Here is a 19488-nt window from a genome sequence, read left to right on the forward strand (position 1 = left end):
TTGAAAAGGAAAGACAAAGAGATCAGTCATAGGGCATCATAAGTAGTTTGAGACTTTATAGAATAAATAATTTTTTAAACATGTTGTGAGCACAATCACATGTTCCATTTCTTGCCTTTCCAAACAACAGCAGGCAGAAGCCTCATCACCAAGCTGGGCTTCCTTGGACAAGGCACTGGGTGGGGGCTTCTGCGTCCCACAGGCCTCTGGGTCTCTCTGGTGCCCTAACTGAGGAAAGAAGGTGACTGACACTATCCATTCATTCAAAGTGGGTCACCCCTCCCTCTGCCCTGCCCCTGTCCCCAGGGCGAGGACATGCTCTGGGAGCTGGACTGGTTGGTTCACCTGCCTCTGGGCAGGAGCAGCAAGGTCTTGTGAGGATGCGGAGTGAAGGGCACCCTGGAGGAAGCCTCAGCTTCTCAGAGTCTTTTGAGGATTTCTTTGTGAGCTTAGGAAACGAAGCCTCCATCTCACCTCTGTTTTATTCCACCACCATGACCACAAAGCTTTTGGACTGACTTCATCCAGTACGAGTACAGCTGATGGAAACAAAATGTTACATGTGCATAGAAACAAACCCAGATCGACAACATAGCAGCAGAGTTAGGAGCTACGACACCGGGGAGGAAACACCGAAGCAGGCTGATCATTTAAGAAGGCAGGTGTTGTCGCAGCCTGGGGATTAGCAAATTCGAGGTTTGGGGAGAGCAAAATAGGGAGGGAATCTCAGACAAGAGAGAATTATAGTAATTACAATTGTTTTCTTTCTCTATGGTCTGCACAGTGAGTAAGTGCTAAAATGATAATTCATTTTAAGTAATGGGTGGGGCCTCTGGTAAGAGGGGAGGGAAAGAGCGCTAGGACGGGCTTCACCAGGTGGGTGACAATGATGAAGAAAATACCCTCCTGGGAGCAAAATCCTGGCTCTCAGAATTAAAGGTAAGAAGCCCATTATTTGGGAAGAGCTTTGTCAGCATTTCGGGGCTATTTGTAATGTTAATTCAGTGTTTACATAACAGGGGTGGGTTTAAGAAGTAATTCCAGTAAGCAAGAGGGTCCTTAAAACTAGTTCTCTTGTTCAGACTTTACAAAGCAGTATTAACTGTTGAGGTCAAAATTCAGAGAGAAGATGCACGAGCCTGTGCCCACCAGGTGCGGCGGCCGTCACACTGTAGTTGATGTAAACACGGCTTCCTGGACAGAGCTGTGATGAACCTGCCCGAGTGTACAGGGGCAGCCACGGCAGGATCCTCAGCGCTGCCAGTAAGTTTCTCACAGGCTCCTTCTCAGTCCTCTCTCATGATACTGTTAAACACTGGCTTTTCCAAGCTTACCTAGCACCCTTCTCAGGCCTCTGCCCCCCTTCCTCCACCTAGCAGGTGATCCTACCTCTACCTTTATTGAGAAAACCAGGGCTCACATAAACTTCCTGCCACCTCATGCGAAAAACAGCTCTCCACCTGGACCCACCTTTCCCTGCCCCACCCCACCTTCTAGGGAAGCCGGATCTCCCTAGCCCTCACTCATGCTTTTCATCCGATACCTTCTCAGAACTCGGCAGGTGATAGGTGGGTCCCTGCCTGCACAAAAGGGCCCTCTTCTGGTCATGTCCTTCTGCACAAGCAAGGGGTCTGTGGAGACCAGGACACACACTCACCTGGGGCCCCAACTCCCCCCCTTCTAGAACATGCTCTGGGTACTGGGGACTCCAGAATCTCCTGCCCAAATGGCTCTGTGCCTACTCCCAGAGCCTCTGTGGGCCTCGTCTCTGGGTTTGATATGTATTCTCCTAGGCCCAAGGTGTGGTAAATAGGAGGCTGTTTGTGAGGGTTGGGTAGCAGATGGATGAAGTTGGATGTTTGGGTTGGAGTTTCCACACTTGTACAAACAAGTCACTTAGGGATGCCCAGGGGAGCACGGCGTGAAAGGGAGGGGGCCAGGCACTGGAATGGCTCTCCCATGCTGCCACATCCAGAACAGAACTCCAGAAATTCTGAGAATTCTTAATCCAACTCTGTCCATCTGCATTAGGAAGGTATGTTTACCAAGACAGAAAGGTAGAACATGTTTTATTTTACAGTCTAATAGCTTGATTTGTACATTTAAATATCAAGACACATGGTATATAGGCCTCCATTAGTATTCCTGCCCGGGACCCTGCAAATCTTAGGGTCAGGCCTGTTTTAACCACTCACTCTCTTATTTCCACGCACCTGTCAGGTGAAAAACAAGCAGACAACTATGTGAGCAAGGGCCTCCCCAGCCCCCACTGGCCCAAGCTCTCTCCTTCTAGACAAGGGTTGTTTAAATAAGGAGACACTCAGCAGATCATTGAGTGCTTGAAATGCCCCCAAAACAGTGACAAAGAAAGTGTCTTTGCCCAAATGAGCCTACTATCCACAGTGATATAGTAAAGTCTGGGATGAAAGAAATAGGCTGCTATAAGCACCTCCTTGCAGGGACATTTCACTGGGCTGTCTGTGGAACGGAGAACAGAGAAGGTTCCTGAGAGACAATATCTAAAGAACAAGGAGAGGTTAGCCCCCTACACACCCCAGGGTTAGTGCTACTCTCACTCCAGAGAGGACTGCAGTGATCTCTGAGGGGCTCCATCATCTTCTCATTGCAGTGGATTTGTTTTGGGCAGTATGTCTCCACAGTTCAAAATATGTGCACTCTGCTGTCTCTTGCAGTGGCTGTGAGCGGGGAATTTTGTGGGTCTTTACTGCAGCTTCTAGATTTCTTCATATCATCCATGAGTCCTATATCAACTGATTATACAGTGAGCAATTACTATACTTTAGACAAGTTATCAAGAGAAGGTGGGTAGTGTGTCTTCCAGTAGCAGCATGATCCCAGATATCCACAGTTTCCTGAGATTTTCAAAAGACAATAAAATAGGTATTTTATGTCTCAAATGATATGAGGTAGCTTAACAAGCATATTATTCTTTCCTTATCGTTGAATCTTAACTGGGATCAAGACTAGCTGAGGCTGCTTAATTGGCAAGCCCCAGTGGGGGGCATCAGCAGCTTTTGCCAAAGGATATGTGGCATTGGTGAGGGACACAGGAGCGACAGGTACCAGTGAGGGGGCCGGAGAAGAAGTACACATTACAGCCAAGGTGAGAGATGCCCGAGAGAAGTTCTTAGGAATAACTGGGAAGGGGACTCAGAGAAGGCTTAGGCCCGTCCTCAACACGTAAGCTAGCTGAATATGGGTGGTCAGTGTTAATTTATCTTTATTGATATGAAAACATGTGTGTTACACATGCAGCCCCTACATGTGCCAAAACTGTGCAGTGACTGGTGCTGCCAAGGGGGGTGTGGAACAGGTTTCTGCCAAAGCTTTTGCTCCCTTGAGCGGATGTGTTTCGTTTCTCTCTCTCCCTGTTGCTATCATCTGTTGGTGCTCTGCCACTCAATCCTTGATGACTCTGGCAACCGCCCACAAGGAGTTTCTGTTCAGCTGAGAAGACAAATCTAATTTCTCTCTTCCCTTGATATACTGCGGGCTCCCTGAGAGCAGGGACTATTCTGTCTTGTTTGTACTTGTCTCCATCCTCAGGGCTTGGCAGTATGACAGGCAATCAGTAGGTACTGGATGACTGAGACTGATGGGAACAGGGACCAAGGGGTTTTAACATAACCAGAGGGATAGAGAAGGCTAAAAAACAGCATGTCAGCCAACGATGGGAAGGGTGAGTGGAAGTAAATGAGACCAGAGAGGGGTGGTGGTGGGAGAAAAGCGACCAAGGGGAAAGCTAGTAGCTCTCTAATCCACCCGGAATGACACTACCTTTACTCTTACAGACACCAAAAGGGATATGGATATCTTCTGAACTTAACGTCAGAAAAGACAACATGGTTATTTTTAAAACCCTGTTATTAAAAAAGAAAAGACGGCGCGACGTTCTGTTCCTCGTTCGCTAGGGCTTTCCAGGCACGTGCCCAGTTGGGAGCGCCAGGGCAGGACGCCACCCCGCAGACACCTCCGGCCCCGACGGAACGGGCTGCTCCGAGCTCCGCCTTTTCGATTCGGCCGAGAGAAGCCAGCGAGTGCTCCGCGAGTCCAGGCCGGGTTTTCAGGCATTAGGACGGAAGTAACCGCGATCCGGAAGTCCCAGGGCCTTCACCGGGAAAGCAGGGGGTGGGGGTGGGGGGCAGGAGGGAGACTCAGGGTAGGAATGGCGGCTCAAATTCCAATTGTGGCCACCACTGCCGTCCCGGGGGTAGCCCGCAACAGCAAGAAGAGGCCAGCCAGTCCTTCCCACAATGGCAGCAGCAGCGGAGGGTATAGCGCCGGTAAGAAGAAGAAAGTGTCCGCCTCCAGCTTTGCACAGGTACGTGATAGCTCCGTTAGCCTGCGCGTGCGCGCTGGAGGGGCGGGGCGGGACGAGAGCGCATGCGCGGGCTCCTGTGGCGCGGGGCGTGGGCGCGTTGGCGGGACCGCGCGGGTCTGGGCGCATGCGCCGGGGTTCGTGGCGTCAGTGCTTTGGTAGGTTTGTCCCTGGTGTAGCCGAGGCGTTTTTTTCCTTAGGTGGGAAGCGGGTAAAGAACCATCCGCGTTGCATTGTCCTTGAGAAAAGCTGGCGAGGTAGGCAGGTTATTACTGAATTAAGTCTCCCTTCGAGGCGGCGTTTGGAGCAAGGCTCAGGACTTTGCTTTCTGTGAGTTTCAGTGGAGCAGACGTTATCGAGCCTCACCTGTGTCCATTAGACTTACATTTACCCTGTGTCCGGGAGGTGCAGAGCGCCCCAAAGCCCTGCATGGAGCAGTACCAAGATGTATTGCAACGGAGTGGTTTCCCTCATCCTCAGGAAAGTGCTTTCTTGACCCCCCGTTTCCCGTCCCAAGGTGGGTTTGGCTTTACCGTACGGGGTTGTTAAAAGGATTCCGTGAGGTCATGGTCGGAAAGCCCTGCGCACGGTGCCTGGTGCAGACTTCACGGCCTCCGGACAATCTGAAATCCAAAATTCCGGCAAAGAACTTTCAGCAGAGGAGTGGCTTGGTTAGATGTTTGTCTGGGCTCCCGCGGTTTATTTAAAACAGTAAGAGAGCAGAGGTGGAGTGTCACTGCGTGCTCTCCAGCACGTGGTGTGGCTCCGCTCACCCAGGGGGATGTTCTCGAGGTGTGCACCGCCTGGCGCTGCTCCCATTGGTAATTTATAGTGCTCCCCCTCTTAAAAGTACTTTATTAAGGTGTGCTTTTCATACAGTAAAATGCACAAATCTTAAAGACTTTTTTACATATGTGTCCACCACCCAGGTGAAGATAGAAAATATTAAGAGCCCGAGAAAATGCCCTGGTGACCCTTTCAAGGCATCACTGTCTTCCCTCCCTGCCAGAGGTAACCACTCTCCTGGCATCTCTCACCATAGCCTGACTTTGCGTTTCTGAATAGAATATACATGGAATCATACAGAACATATTCTTTTGTGTCTGTTTAGGTTCCTGTGTGAAACAGTGTTTTTGAGAGTGAGTCATTCATTCATGTTATCACCTGTATCAGTATATCTGGTACGTTGTGTAAACATACCTCAGCTGATGGACATTTTAATTGTTTACTGTTTTTAAGCTCCTCTGAACATTCCTGTACACTTCTGTGTAGAGATATAAGCTTTCATTTCTCTTGGGTAAATAAGTAGAAGTGGAATCGCTGGATCATAATGTAGACATATGTTTAACTCAGGAACTGTTAAACAGTATTTCCCAAAATAGTTGCACTATTGTGTGCATTCTCACTGGCAAAATATGACCATTCCAGTTGCTTTACATTCTCAGCAACACTTGGCATCGTCCACCTTTCATTTTAGCCATTCTGATGGCTGTGTAGTACTATCCTCTTTTTTTGTTTTTCTGATTACTGATTACTAATGATATCAGTCACCTTTTCATATGCTTATCAACCATTCCAGTATGTTTTGTGATGTGCCTGATTTTTATCTAATTGGGTTGTGTGTGTTTTTTAATTATTAATATTCAGGAGTTCTTTATGTACTCTCCATTGGAGTCCTTTGCAAAATATATGTATTGCAGGTATTTTCTCCCAGTATGTCCATGGTGCACACTGTGCTAAAGTAAAAGAAATCATGATAAATAACAATATTTGTTGAGCATTTACTATATACACCAGGTAATGTTCCAAGCACTTTCTAAGTACCATCTCATTTAATCCTCAAAACAACCCCCTGTGAATTGTTATTCTACAGATAAAAAGACTGGAGCATAGAGAGGTTAAATAACTTTCCCCGGGTCACACAGCTACCAAGTGATAGAGTCAGGATTCAAACCCAGGCACTTTCCAGAGTCCACATTCTTATTTCATGCTGCCTCTCTTGGTATCACTCTTATCACTTTCTACCTTAGAAGATATAATTAGGTCTCTGACATACCCAAGTCCATGTGCAGAGAAATGCTTTGGGGGGGGGGAAATTTTGTGAGATCAACATTTTAGACTTTCCAAATGCCTACTCAAGTTGATAAAATCTACTGAGAGACCTAATTGACCTACATTCTGAGTGTTAACATAACAGACTGATTTGTGATGGTTAAGCAGTTAACAAAACATCTAAATGAGAGGCAGCTGTGCTATAGAAAGTTCATGTAGACTGCAGATGTTAGACTCTTCTGTAATTGGGGGCAGCCAAAGAACTCTGGACCGATTTGCTTGATTCATTAAAAAAAATCATTCTACCCCAACTTTTAAGAAAAATCATGATGTTAAGTTTTAGAAGTTCCTTTTTCTTTTCTATTTTTAAAGTGGACATAAGCCACCCAATTGTCTTTCTCGGCAACTATAATAATTTGTGTTTTCTATGTATAAATGTAGTTTTTCATCATTGTATTTGGTATATAACATTGTGTATCCTGCTTTTCATGTAGCATTATTTCATGAACCTGTCTCTATCTTGCTAGACTTCTCAAGGAATTAAATGCTCTTATTTACTTGACATTATTGAATATTTAGGTTGCATCTCACAATTTTCTGTTTTAAGTAACCCTACGCTAACCCCGTAGTTTTAGACTAGGGCCATCTATTTGAATCTAGAGTATTATTAGATAGATGTAAGTGGACATTTGATTTTTTTCAGTGATAAGACAAAGGACATTTGTTTCTCTTTTTTGTAACCACAGAGTGCCCAAGTTTTCCCTAAGTCTGAGTCAGTCATGCAGTCATGCCGTCTGGAAAGATGAAGCCATTTATTTGGGCTCTACAGTTGGGCACAGCTGAGGCCTCACTGACTTGTCTCAGTTCAGGGCAGGCATGAGCTCTTCTTTGATAGCAGGCCAGGTTTCTCTTCCCTAGGACTTACATCAGCTCTTTTAGTGCTAGGTGTTCCTTCTTTCCTCTTAGGGTGTCCATGTCTTGGGGTGGGACAGCTCATCTCATCAAGTCTCTTAGTGTTATAGTGGTTTAGTAATATGGAAACTGTACATCATATTAAACTTTATTTTATTGCATCCCTGCCTGACAGACTTGATTCTCCCTGTGACTGAAGGTGTCTCTCTCTCATCCAGTTACTAATAGACCCAGGAGACTCAGCTTGGCTGAAGCCCAGGGGAAGGGTAGAATGACTGCGCAGTAACATGGAGGGCAGAGTTAAAGAGGAAAGAAAAGTAGAAAACCCAGTTCTGGGCCAGAGTGGGGTGTTCTTGTGGAGCCTGGCCAGAGTGGGAAGAGGGCCCTCACTGTTTCAGAGGCTGGCTGCAGCCCTGGGATGATGCAGCCTTGTTCACCTCAGGACGGCTTCCTTTCTCTGCCCCTTCTTCAGCTTGACTCCTCAGTGGCGGTCCGGCCTGCTGACAAGGGACAAAACAGGATGGAGTGGCCAGACGAGCAGGAAGGGTTGGTTTGGGAAGTCAGTGCACGAGGGTATCGTCTTCATTCCCTTTTTCACTCTTCTCAAGCGTGCCACTCGGAGTGGCGATGCCAGCTGCGAGCCCTCTTTTCCCACCACCTTCCCCTTCCTCTCAGCAGGTGCACCTCTCCGCAGGTACATCTTCCCCCCGGCAGAGCTCCCCGACCTTCCAGCCCACATGGACTTGCCGAGGTCCCTGCTTTTCTTAGTGGCCTCTGGGGCAGTGCTACCTGCCTGAGTGGCAGTGCTACATTTCTGCCTATTGGTGTTCTCCTGGGTCTCCCTGGGTCTGGGAACAGCCTATGAAAAAAAAATGCCCTGTGTTCCTTCCCAGGATTTCGCTGTGCCTTTGGCCCACTAGGAGTCAGGGAAGAGGCAGGAACAGGAAGGGAAAAAAATGAAGCAGTTCTGGAGGAGATAAAGCTAATGCCACTGCTTGAGGATGGCAGCACTGTGAGTTGGGCGTGTTCTAAGGACAGTTTTGTAATTACCACTGGAGGCCTTGGGGCCTGGTTCTTCACTTCCCTTTAGGATCTCCTCTGCTGCTGTAGCAGTTCCGGTTGCTTATTGTCTCCCCGATGGAAACAACATTATATAAGTAGTCATTTTCTTTATGAAAAACTCAGTAAAATTGAAACTTAAAGTGTATCTGGCCCCAGGAAACCTCTTTTACATTCTGCCTGTTTTCCTAAGTGGTCCCTAGCTGTCATGGTTTTTTTGTTTTGATGGCATGCTCACTGCATAGTTCTTAGAGTTGTTTTTCTCTCTCGCTTAATTTAGGCCACCTGTAGGCCCAGTTTTCTGACAGCCCACATCCACCGGCCTTTCCCGAGTAGTCCTGTGGTACATCCTCAGGAGAATGGCCCTTGGCCTTCTTCTAGCACTGGCCGGTGGCCTGCTTACTGCATGTGCCTTTCCACCAGTGGGCCAGGCTTCCTCCTTCTCCCCTGGACCACCACCTCGCAAAAGAACAGATGACTGTTACTCTTTTTGACCTGCATGCCAGCTGCAGCTTCCTCCTCAGGCTCCGTGGAGTCCCTGGCTCATTTGCTGTTAGGTTACCTCTAAAAACAGCTGAGGAAGGGCCCAGATAAGGGCAAGGAACTGTGGGGGGAGAGAGGAAGGGGGAGAGAGGAGGGAAGGGAGAGGAGAAACAGAGGCATCATTTGTGGCTACAGAAAAGGATGAGAAATTGAAGGCCTCTTGCGTCTTCATGAGTTGACATTTGAGCTGGGCCATGGAGGGGGGAAATGTCAGGAAGGACTGTGAATGTGGGGAGGATGAGGTGAGGGGCAGTGCAGACAGAAGAGGTGCTAAGAGCAGAGGAGGAGCACAGGCCCCTGACTCCTTGGCTGCAGCTCAGGCCAGTGTGGAGAGACCCTGGGGGAGTCTGGGCAGGTGTTTGAGAAGAGACCATTCAGAGAACTGTTGCAGCAGAGTGAGGGGTCCCTGTATCCCCTACTCCCCTTCCTCCCACATGGATGCCATTGTAGGGAGTCAGGGGTGGGGGATGGAATATATATTTATTTAATCCTCACCTGAGGATATTTTTTCCATTGCTTTTCAGAGAGAGTCGGGGGGGAGAGACACTCATCGGTTGGTTGCCTCCCGCACACTGGCTGGGGATCGAGCCTGCAACTGAGGTGTGTGCCCTTGGCTGGAATTGAACCCAGGACCCTTCAGTCTGAGGGTTGACGCTCTAACCACTGAGCAAGACCGGCTAGGGCTGGAATATGCATTGATACAACCAGAACTCTCTTACACTGCTGCTAGAATGTAAGAGTGCAACCATTTGGGGAAATGATTTGGCAGTTTCTTATAAAGTTAAACATATACTTACTATGTAACTCAACCATTCCACTTCTAAGTATTTACCAAAGAGAAGTAAAAACACATGTCCACAAAGGCTTGTACAGATATTTTATAGCAGCTTTATTTATAATAGCTGAAGACTGAAAATGACCTAATTTTATCAATAGGAAAATGGATAAACAAATGGTGGTACATCCATACAGTAGAATACTACTCTGCTGAGCACACTACGCATTCAGTGAAACAAACTAGTGGTCTATGCAATAGCATGGATAAATCTCAGAAACATCATGCTCAGCAGAGGAAGCCAAACACAGCAGAGCATGTGTCAGATTCCACTCATGAAGTTCTAGAACAGGCAAAAGTAATGTGGTAGAAATCAAAACAGTGGTTGCCCCTGAGAGTGGAAGGTATTGACTAGGAAGAGGCATGAGGGAACTTTCTGGAATGATGGAAATGTTCTCTAGCTCTATGGATTACACAAGTGTAAACATTTGGCAAAACTCATGAAACCCCTATGTTCGTAGCAGCGCAATTTATAATAGCTAAGATCTGGAAACAGCCCAAGTGCCCATCAGCAGATAAGTGGATACAAAAGCTGTGGCACATTTACAGCATGGAACACTATGCAGCTGTAAAAAGGAAGGCAATTTTATCCTTTGACACAGCATGGAGGGAACTAGAAAGTATTACCCTAAGTGAAACAAGTTAGTCAGAAAAACAAATGCCACATGATCTCACTTATATATGGAATATAATAAACAAAATAAACTGATGAACAAAATGGATCCAGAGACATAGAAGCATGGAACAGACTGAAGGATCTCAGAGGGAAGATGGGGAGGGGTACGTGGGTGAGGAGAGATTAATCAGAGAACTTATATGTTTATAAGCATAACCCATGGACACAGGCATTAGTATGGGGAAAGCCTGGTGGGATGGATGGGGGGTGGAGGGGATTAACTCAGTGGGGATAAAAAGGGGACATCTGCAATATTTTCAACAATAAAGATACAGAAACTTTAAAAAACACACATGAAACCTACACTTAAGATCTGTGCATTTTGCTCTATGTAAATTATATATCAAAAAACAGTTTATTGAAGTCTGGGAAGATTGGAAAGTGCATTGCAAATCAGAAGTGATTTTTTACTTTGTCTTGTTTTTTTCTTTGTGATTCTTAGCTTAAAAGGTTATTTGTTTTAAAGCATATTAGCCTGTTTGCAGTGCTCTGTGGCTGCAGCCAGCTGACAGATAGCCTCTTCTCCTTCTATTCTCCTTTCTCAAGAGTGCCCATGTCCTCTTGTGCTCCTTAAGCATACCAGCTCTAGCCTGGGATCTGGCTGATGAGGTCCTTAAAGGGGCTGGACATTTTTGTCTTAATGTATCAAGACATAGTTTGACATGATCAGCAGGAGTAGGGGCCATGTGGTGTAATGGAGTGCCTCAGTTTTTCCTGTATACTGAGGATAACAGCACTACCTTGTAGTGGTTGTCAGACTTAAATGAGCCAGCTTAAGTAGGACACCCATCCCTGTGCTTGGCACAAAGGGGGGCCAGAAAGCATGGCAGCTGGGGTCCTGGCTTCTGGTCTCTCCTGTGGCTTCTGCACAGCACATGCTGTGGCCAGTCTAGCCTGCCTTCCTCTGGTGCAGGCCACCTGCTGGGGCTCTGGGCACACTGTCTTCCCTCGCATGTCCTGTGATGTCATCTTATGTCTCCTTGAGAGCTGAGTTAGGGAACTCAGATAAAAGATACTGACCTACTATTCTTACTGTGTTTTAAGGGTATCAACATGGAAGCCATGAGTGAGAATAAAATGATGCCCTCTGATTTTAGCACAGGACCCATGGAAAAAACTTCCAAACCTTTACCATTTAAGGATCCCAACTTTGTGGTAAGCATCTAAGATATTTGATAAATTAAAAACCAAACAACCATACCTCGGCTTCTGACCGTGCTGGGCCTTCAGCTCAGGTGGCACTGGTGTCCCCTTCCCTATCAATCCGAGTTGCCACCTTTTCTGTCATGGGCTTTGTGGGGGGGGGTTGGGGGCAGGAGAAGAAGAGCCCTTCCTTTAACTAAATCTAAGCTATTGTACTGTACAGTAGAAACAGGCTACTTTCCCTGTCGTTCTTGAGGGACATAATCACACTGATTCAGTTTGATTCATACCATTACAAGTTTATTTTTCATTAGTTTTGAAAATGCAGAATTGCGAGTGCCTGTAACAGATTTTGCTATTCTTTTCCATTTTATTTTGTCATCCTCATAGAGCAAAAAGAAAAAAAAATTCCAGTAGGCTTGCCATGCTGTGATTGCGGCATACTTAGGTTTTCCAGCATCACCAGTAGTTTGCAAGGCAGAGACTTGCCTTCAGAAGGGAGTTTAGAAATGTGATCACGAGTTTCAATCTAACTTTGTAGTAAATTTATTTTAAAATAATGGGAAATCCATGAGTGAATTCTATAAAGTTAGACCCAATAAAGGATGTGATTTTCTGTGTGCATGTAAAAAAACATAACCTTTTATTTCTACTTCATCACCAACTGACTCATGGATTTTGACAATCCCAAAGCATTGTTTTTTATGAGTAAGATTAAAGTGTAAAGTGTAATACTTTTTTAAAAAGGGCTTAGGTGTACAAATGATTGCTGACAGAATGAGGGGTATATTACAGTTATGAATAAGCATAAATGTCACATTCTGAAATGGTACTTTCCGTTGATTTTTGTTTCTCCTTAACCATTCTTCTAATTCAAGCATTCTGGCCATGGTGGTGCAGTAGCTGGCAAGAAGAATAGAACCTGGAAGAACCTGAAACAAATTCTCGCTTCTGAAAGGGCATTACCGTGGCAACTGAACGATCCTAACTGTAAGCTGCTTAGCGCCTTCTATGAGTCTATAATGTTTAGACTGGGAACTTTCTTACAACAGACCTACATTATTATATTTGCATTAATGGAGGAAACAATTTTTAGCTTAGGAATTTTATAGTGGCATTGATATAGGGAGATTATGTGTACATTTCCTCATAACTGTATCTGTGTTGAATCTGCTTATATGTGTTGTCATGGATGTGTGGTTTTTAATGTCACTGTTAACATGTCAATCTGGAGAAATATGTCCTGACATAATAATATTGGTGCTTCTCTTTGACAAACTTCTTATTCAGAAGTCTGCTCTTAAAATTTGTTTCCAAGAACAAGGTTGCCTCAGATTTAGGAGGTTTTCTAACAACCAGCTTAAAGGCCAGCTCTGTTTTACTCTCCAAGCCGCTGTTTTTCAGGGTAAATGCTTTATGCTGCAGTGTTTCCAAGTCTGTGTAAAGCACTGCTGCTATATGTTCTGTTTAACTTCATTGGAAAGTACAGGTAAAAGTTTCCTCCAGCTCCTGTCCCACTGCCCATCTTTCATGGAGGTGACTCAGACATATGACAAGTGAACTAGTCAGTTGTCTGGGTGTGGACATTCCAGTATCCGGATGCTGAGATCCAAGCAGTGGGTTGTTTGGCATCTCATCCCCATCAGCCCCTGTAGCCCGAGACAGTGAAAATGGCTTGTGGGCAGATGAGCTTTCCTGTGGTTTTGCTGGAATAGAGGTCCCTGGGGACAGGGCAAAGCTAGATCCAGAGTCTGCCCTTGGTCTAGAAGGGATCTGAATGTTTCAAAGCCAGTTTAGTTATATTTTTCTCTTTGTTTTCTTCCAGACTTCAGTATTGATGCTCCTCCATCCTTCAAACCAGCTAAGAAGTATTCTGATGTTTCAGGTCTTCTTGTGAGTATAATTACACCTCTATGTCTTATAACAGAGAATTGAAAGATTTCACAGTATTGTCTACTTAGTGTTAAATATTGACCACCACTGGTCTTGCCTGGAGCCCATATACTTTGAATAGGTAACGGGTTTGTGCTGAAGTGTTCACATAATTATGTCAGAGTGACTGAGACCTGGGGCATTATGAGGGCAGCCTGGATTGTTCCAGAAAGGAGGAGACCCAAGTTTCACTTCCCATTCCTGTGCTTATATGAATGATAACTCATACGTATCATGTTAACTACATGAAAAAAATTATTTTTTTAACTGCTGAAGTTTTAAAAAACTTCTGCATTTTAGAGATGATCTTGTTCTTTAAAAAATATTCAAGCTTCTCTAAAGAGGCACTGTGTTAAAAGCAGTGGTTTTCAAACCTACTTTTAAACACCAGAACCCCCTTTCCAAATGAAATATTTTACAGAATCCCCTGGAGCCCACCTACCCCCTGTGGTCCTGTGTGGACCTGGTCCTCTGTCCTCCCCACTGCCCTCCACAGTTACCCCTAAAGTGCTTCTGGGGAACACAGTTTGAAAACCAGCAATGTGGCTGGATGAACCTCAGGCATCTGAGGGAGCCTCACCTCCTTCTTTTCAGAATGTAGGGGAAGGGTGGAGCTTTCAGCTCACCTTCTTCATCCCTTTCATTGCTACTCAGTTTGGAAGACGGGCTTTTCTTCACAACTGTAGAAATAATAGGTCACTTCACTTTTAAAACTCATCCACATTATTTGAATGTTCTACGTTTTTATGAAAATGTATGTCTACAACTTCTTTAACAAATTGGCTAAATGATACACTTAATATTGGTAAAGATCTTGGTTTTATTGTGATTTTGAAGATAATGTTAGTTGTACTCTGAATTAGTCATATGTTTTAGCTTTTCCTCCAGAGAGCATACACTCCTCAGTGTACTACAAACTTTTTAACATAGATCCTTAAATACAATGATTCTAAAAAACGATAGAGTAGAAGTGCTGTAAAATGGAGCACACCTGCTTGTGTGTACATGTGCTGCGTGTGTGGGTGTGGGTGTGGGTGTGTGGTGGGTTCTTTTTGCTTCCATTCATGTCATGTAGCTCCTCCTAAAGGTCCCCTGATGGGACTTCACTTTGAGAGAAATGTTGTAGCCTTCTGCTCTCTCTTGCCTGGAAATAGTTGCCTCATATACTTTACCCTTTTGAGTAGTTGTTTATGACAGAAGAGCTAGGTTGGCACCAGTTATTCTGTTATGGCCCCAAGTGGAAATTTCTCCCTGTACCATTTTGTGCTGAGCTTGTAGAAGCCATGGCTTATGGCTAGACTTGGAGGGTGGTCCCTTAGAACGTAGCTTTATCCTGACCACTATCTGGCAGCTCATCTGCTAGTGCACTGTTTTTCACACATTAGGAGGCATGAAAATCATTGTGAGAAGCATTGTTCCAGGCCCTCTATGCCATTGGCAAAGGACTTGTCATGTTATATAAAACCTAAAAGCTCTTGCCCGCACTGCATATAAGATTCAAGAAATTCTGACTATACAAAGAACTCTACCAAATCATTGAAAGACAAACCTATAGAAGAATACGAATAGACAGTTACAAGGAGGAGATACGCATAACCAATAAGTAGACATTCAGGCTCACTGATAATTAGGAAAGAGACTCATTAGGAAGAGGTTTGATTATACACATTGTCACCAACATAGAGAAACGGATATCCTCATATATTGCTGTTTCAAGGTGGGAATCTACATTGGTATGGATTCTTTGGAGGACAGTTTGGCACTACCTACTGAGACAAAACAGCAAAAGCCTATGTCCAGCATTGCCTTCTAGACAGCTTTCTAAGAAATGGTGAAGCATTTCATGCAGAAATGCTTATGAGAAAATGTATTAGCAAAATATTGAAAACAGCATAAAGGTCAATCAGTGGGGGGCGGGGGTTGTTTCCATACTATTCTCTGAGCTTGATGTATATGTAACAACATGGACTAACTTCCAAGATACATTGTTTACTGGAGGGTGCAGAGCAGTGCGGGCAGCATAATACCATCTAAGTAAAAGCACATACTTACGAAAAAACAGAGGGTAATTGCTCTGGTGTGTTTACATATGTGTGTAAGGATATATGTACACAAGGCCTGGAAGGGTGCCTAGCAGTGGTTTCCTCAGGGGAAGGCAAAGGATGTTGGATGGTAGATGGTGGTAGATGTTTTCTTTTTCTTTTCTTTTTTAGAGGAAAATATGTTCATCTGTTACGTGCATGAATTAAAATTGCATAATGTTTACACTGACCCACCTTTTCCCGGCCAATTAAGCAACTGTTTCCCCGTGGGTGGGCATGGCAGGGAGGCATGCAGGTCACATCTGTGTTTAGCCCTTGTAACAAAGCTATGGAAAGCACTGTGGCTCTGGGAAAGATGGGGGAGAAGTGAACACTGCCTGTCACCCCACAGCTCAGTGAGGGAGGCCAGAAAGCTGTTTGCTGCCTGCCCTCTAGGGAGGCAGCCTTTGTTTCATTCAGGCTCCAGGGATGGAATCCAGAGGAGGTTCCGACTGTAGGAGTGCAGTTCTTTACTTGTTCAACTGTGCAGTGTCACTTGGCATTCTCCTCTCTGTTCAGAATACTAGGTCAGGTTCTGTCTGTGCAAGTTCTTGTTGGTGACCTTTTTGTTGGTGCATTATTTCGCATTATTGATTCAGCAGCCTTCTTGGCAGTGAGGTCTGAACTTGGGCGGGCCGGTTCAGCACAGTTTGGTGGTAGGAGTGAGGCAGCCACAGGAATGGAGCCAGGCCGGGCTGGTTCATATATGAGGCTGGATGATCAAAGCCAGATGCACACGCCTGCGCCCCTGCTCGGAACTGCAGGGTAGCCTCCCCTGCCTGTCAGCTCATCTAACTGCCTCATGGCCAGGAGCCTCAGATGGGACTTGTGCTGTTTTTCTATTTAAGCCTTCCTTTATATTACTGTCATATATTACATTACTTTCATGCATTACAGAAAGGTAATATCTAGATCAAGCCACAGGATCAAAGTTTTATTTTTTATAGAACTTTAATTAATCTTAGTTTTTTAGGAATAATCTCATTTTCCTGATGGGAAGCCGTTAAATGCCTAAGGAGGTCCCCAGTGGGAGAATGGGAGACTTTTTAGCGCATGAGAAACCTGTGACTCAGTCCCCTGCGGCCTGTTGCTTCTTCACTCCCTTCCCTGGTTAAATCACCGCATTGCTGCGTCTAGGGCCATAGAGATGATCAACATTGGAGCAAACAATCCACACTTGAGTAATCGGATATTACCTGTCTAGACTTTAATGGCACCTCATACTTTTTTTAAAGGAGCTCCAAATGACTCACCCTCAGGTCTTCTGTTTCAAAATCTGTAGAAGCTGTGTACCTTGAGGTATATATATATATATATATATATATATATATATATATATATATATATATATAGTGAGTGAATTAGAGTCTCCACTCTGCACATGAGAAAAGCAGACTGAAAGAGAATTTTGGTATGTCAGTGGGAAACATGTGCTCTTTTCTGTGATGGTCCTAATTGTCCATTTGTTGGTTCATTCATTCATCGTTTGCTGTACAAACACTGACTGAAAGCCTCCTGTGTGCTCTGCATTGCACTAGCAGGAGCTGGGATTCCGTGATAAGCACGCCACAGGGTTTCTGCCTCTCAGGGAGCCTCAGAACCTAAACCTTAGTCAAAGAGTCATGCAGATAATAAACTTCAAAGCAATAGAGATAAGCACTCCACAGGAGATACACACAGTGAGGTGAGAGTGAGGGTGGGGTCCTGTCCTGATCTCCTGTGGAAGGGCAGATAAGGCTTCCCCTACACGCAGACGTGATTTTGGGGGCTGAGTTCTATAGGATGAACAGGTGATTACTGAGCATAGTGGGCCAGGGTGGGGGCCCCTTTGAAGGAAAGGGCAAATGGGGCATGACAGGCGGGAGGAACTTGGAGCCTGGGAAGTTGGAACCAGCAAGTGAGGACATGTGGCTGAGGAAGAGCTGACAGGGACTGAGGAGCCATGCTGAGGACTTGGGCCTTTCTTTGTCCCAAGAACAGAGAAGAGCCATTGAGAGGTTTCATGATGAAAGACATGACCAGAATTGCAAGTTGCAAAGATGACCCTGGCTGTGGAAGAGTGAGGGTGGGTGGCCAGTCCAGCACTGCAGTGGAGCCCAGGGAGGCGTGGAAGTGGCGTTGGGAGGACGAGGGAGAGTGGAAGAGGAGTGCACTGGGAGTAAGTGGAGGGTAGAGGGGCGGGGCGGGTGTGCCAGGCCACTCCGAGGTGCTACTCCCTGCCTTGGGGAACAGATCTGCAACATTTATTTGAAGCAGGTGGGAGTCTGAAGGCAGGGATGATCATCATGGATTCAGTCTGGGACCTGTTGCCTGTAGCCCTTGAGGCACCAACCAGAAGAGTCTGAGAGTCCTATGTGGTTATTCCTCCTTCCCTCCCATTCATGCCCTGAAGTATTTCTCAAGTCTGGAAAGATTAACACGTCTTCGCCAAAGGGAGCAATTTAGTGCTCTTGGTGACAGAGTAAGACATGATGAAAATATATTTCACTTTCAGTAAAAGAAAAAAAATATTAAACTTGAACTTAAAATCCTCACCACTGCCACCGCCAACTCTCTGCCCTTCTCTGTGCCTGCTTCCCACCCAGGCCAACTACACTGACCCGCAGAGCAAGCTGCGGTTCAGCACCATCGAGGAGTTTTCCTACATTCGGAGGCTGCCATCCGATGTTGTCACCGGCTACCTGGCCCTGAGAAAGGCCACAAGCATCGTCCCCTGAGCCTTGACAAGTGGCGATGAAGTGGAAAACTACTTCAAAGCTAGACGTTGGGCTCACAGTTTCGTTTCATGGAAACATACTCATTCTGCTGTCAATCTGGAAATGTCAGTGCTGTGCCTTGGAAAGAATGTTTGGCTTTCAGGGGTTTTTTTCTATGTTTTTCCTCCAAGTGTGATATTTCCTGTTGAGTTAAGTTATATTTCATTTGTTGCCTAAAGTAAAGTCATTTGACAAGAAAATATGAAACTGTGCTTTTAATTTAACCCAAGTATGTCCCTGAATTTTTGCTTCAAAGTTGTGAACTGCCTTATAACACATTGAAAGACTGTGTGAATCCTGACAGCAGGGCTGGGTTATTCCTGATCCCAGTGGCTCCCTTGAGAGCACATTAGTGTTTCTGTTTGATCAGAATGTTTGGAGGAGGTCCAAAGTTGGGACTGGAGAAGAGAGGACCTAGTAACTCGCCTGTCGTTCTGGGCCAGTCCTCGCCCTGCGCCTCAGCCCCTGAATCAGCCTCTCTCCCCAGCCAACACAACAAGAGAAACGCACGTCTGTTATTTAAGCCACCCAGTCTGTGGCGTGTTGCAGCAGTCCAAGCTGCTGAAACTCATTTCTGGAGGTGTGGGTAGGAGCACTGATGCCCCTTCTATGAAGGGCTTTTGAAAGAATTTATATACATAACCCAAGGACACAGACAATGATGTGGTGAGGGCCTGGGGAGGGGGTTGGGAGCAGGGTGGAAGGGGTCAATGGGGAGAAAAAAGGACATCTGTAATATTTTGAACAATAAAAAAAAGGGGGGGGCTTTTGTCCTGGTACAGGATGCAGCCCCCGTGACTGAAGCCTGCTCCAGAGTGTCAGCGTTTGCTTCCCCATCCTAAGAGAAAAGGAAGCACTCCTGGGCCAGGAGAAGGAGTGTGGAGATGTGCCCTGAGCCTTTCTGAGTCCTACTCTCATATTTCTCCAGGAAAGACAGTGGAACCAGACCCTGGGGCGTCTGGACCAGAGTTGCCTCAACTTTGGGGGGTTAGGCAGACACTCAGGTGCCTTTTCTTTCTAAGGGAAAGCCCCTCCTGGACCCCTGTCCAGGCTTAGAGAAAAGAAAAAGCTGAGAGCGGGGAGACCAGCCAGCTGGGCAGGTGGCAGCTGCCCGGAACCTGGCTTCCTTTTCTCTGGCCCAAGCAGCCTGTGTGTCATTC

General features: G+C 45.8%; 1 protein-coding gene across 3 annotated transcripts; it reads left to right on the forward strand.

The window, feature by feature from the left end:
• Positions 1–580: 580 nt before the first annotated feature.
• On the forward strand, positions 581–19136 carry INO80C (INO80 complex subunit C). Of its 3 annotated transcripts, XM_081148494.1 has the most exons (7): positions 581–658; positions 1123–1263; positions 3813–4342; positions 11461–11571; positions 12438–12549; positions 13385–13452; positions 18158–19136. In XM_081148494.1, the coding sequence occupies exons 3-7, from the start codon at positions 4187–4189 to the stop codon at positions 18287–18289; spliced, it is 579 nt and encodes a 192-aa protein (XP_081004620.1). In that variant the 5' UTR covers positions 581–658; positions 1123–1263; positions 3813–4186; the 3' UTR covers positions 18290–19136. The 3 variants fall into 3 exon arrangements, with proteins under 3 accessions (XP_081004620.1, XP_081004621.1, XP_081004622.1); XM_081148495.1 differs by lacking the exons at positions 581–658; positions 1123–1263 and adding an exon at positions 3579–3700; XM_081148496.1 differs by lacking the exons at positions 581–658; positions 1123–1263; positions 3813–4342 and adding an exon at positions 4430–4497.
• The last annotated feature ends 352 nt before the right edge of the window (positions 19137–19488 follow it).

Source organism: Miniopterus schreibersii, assembly GCF_964146895.1.
Source record: "Miniopterus schreibersii genome assembly, chromosome: 10".
Taxonomy (NCBI): domain Eukaryota; kingdom Metazoa; phylum Chordata; class Mammalia; order Chiroptera; family Miniopteridae; genus Miniopterus; species Miniopterus schreibersii.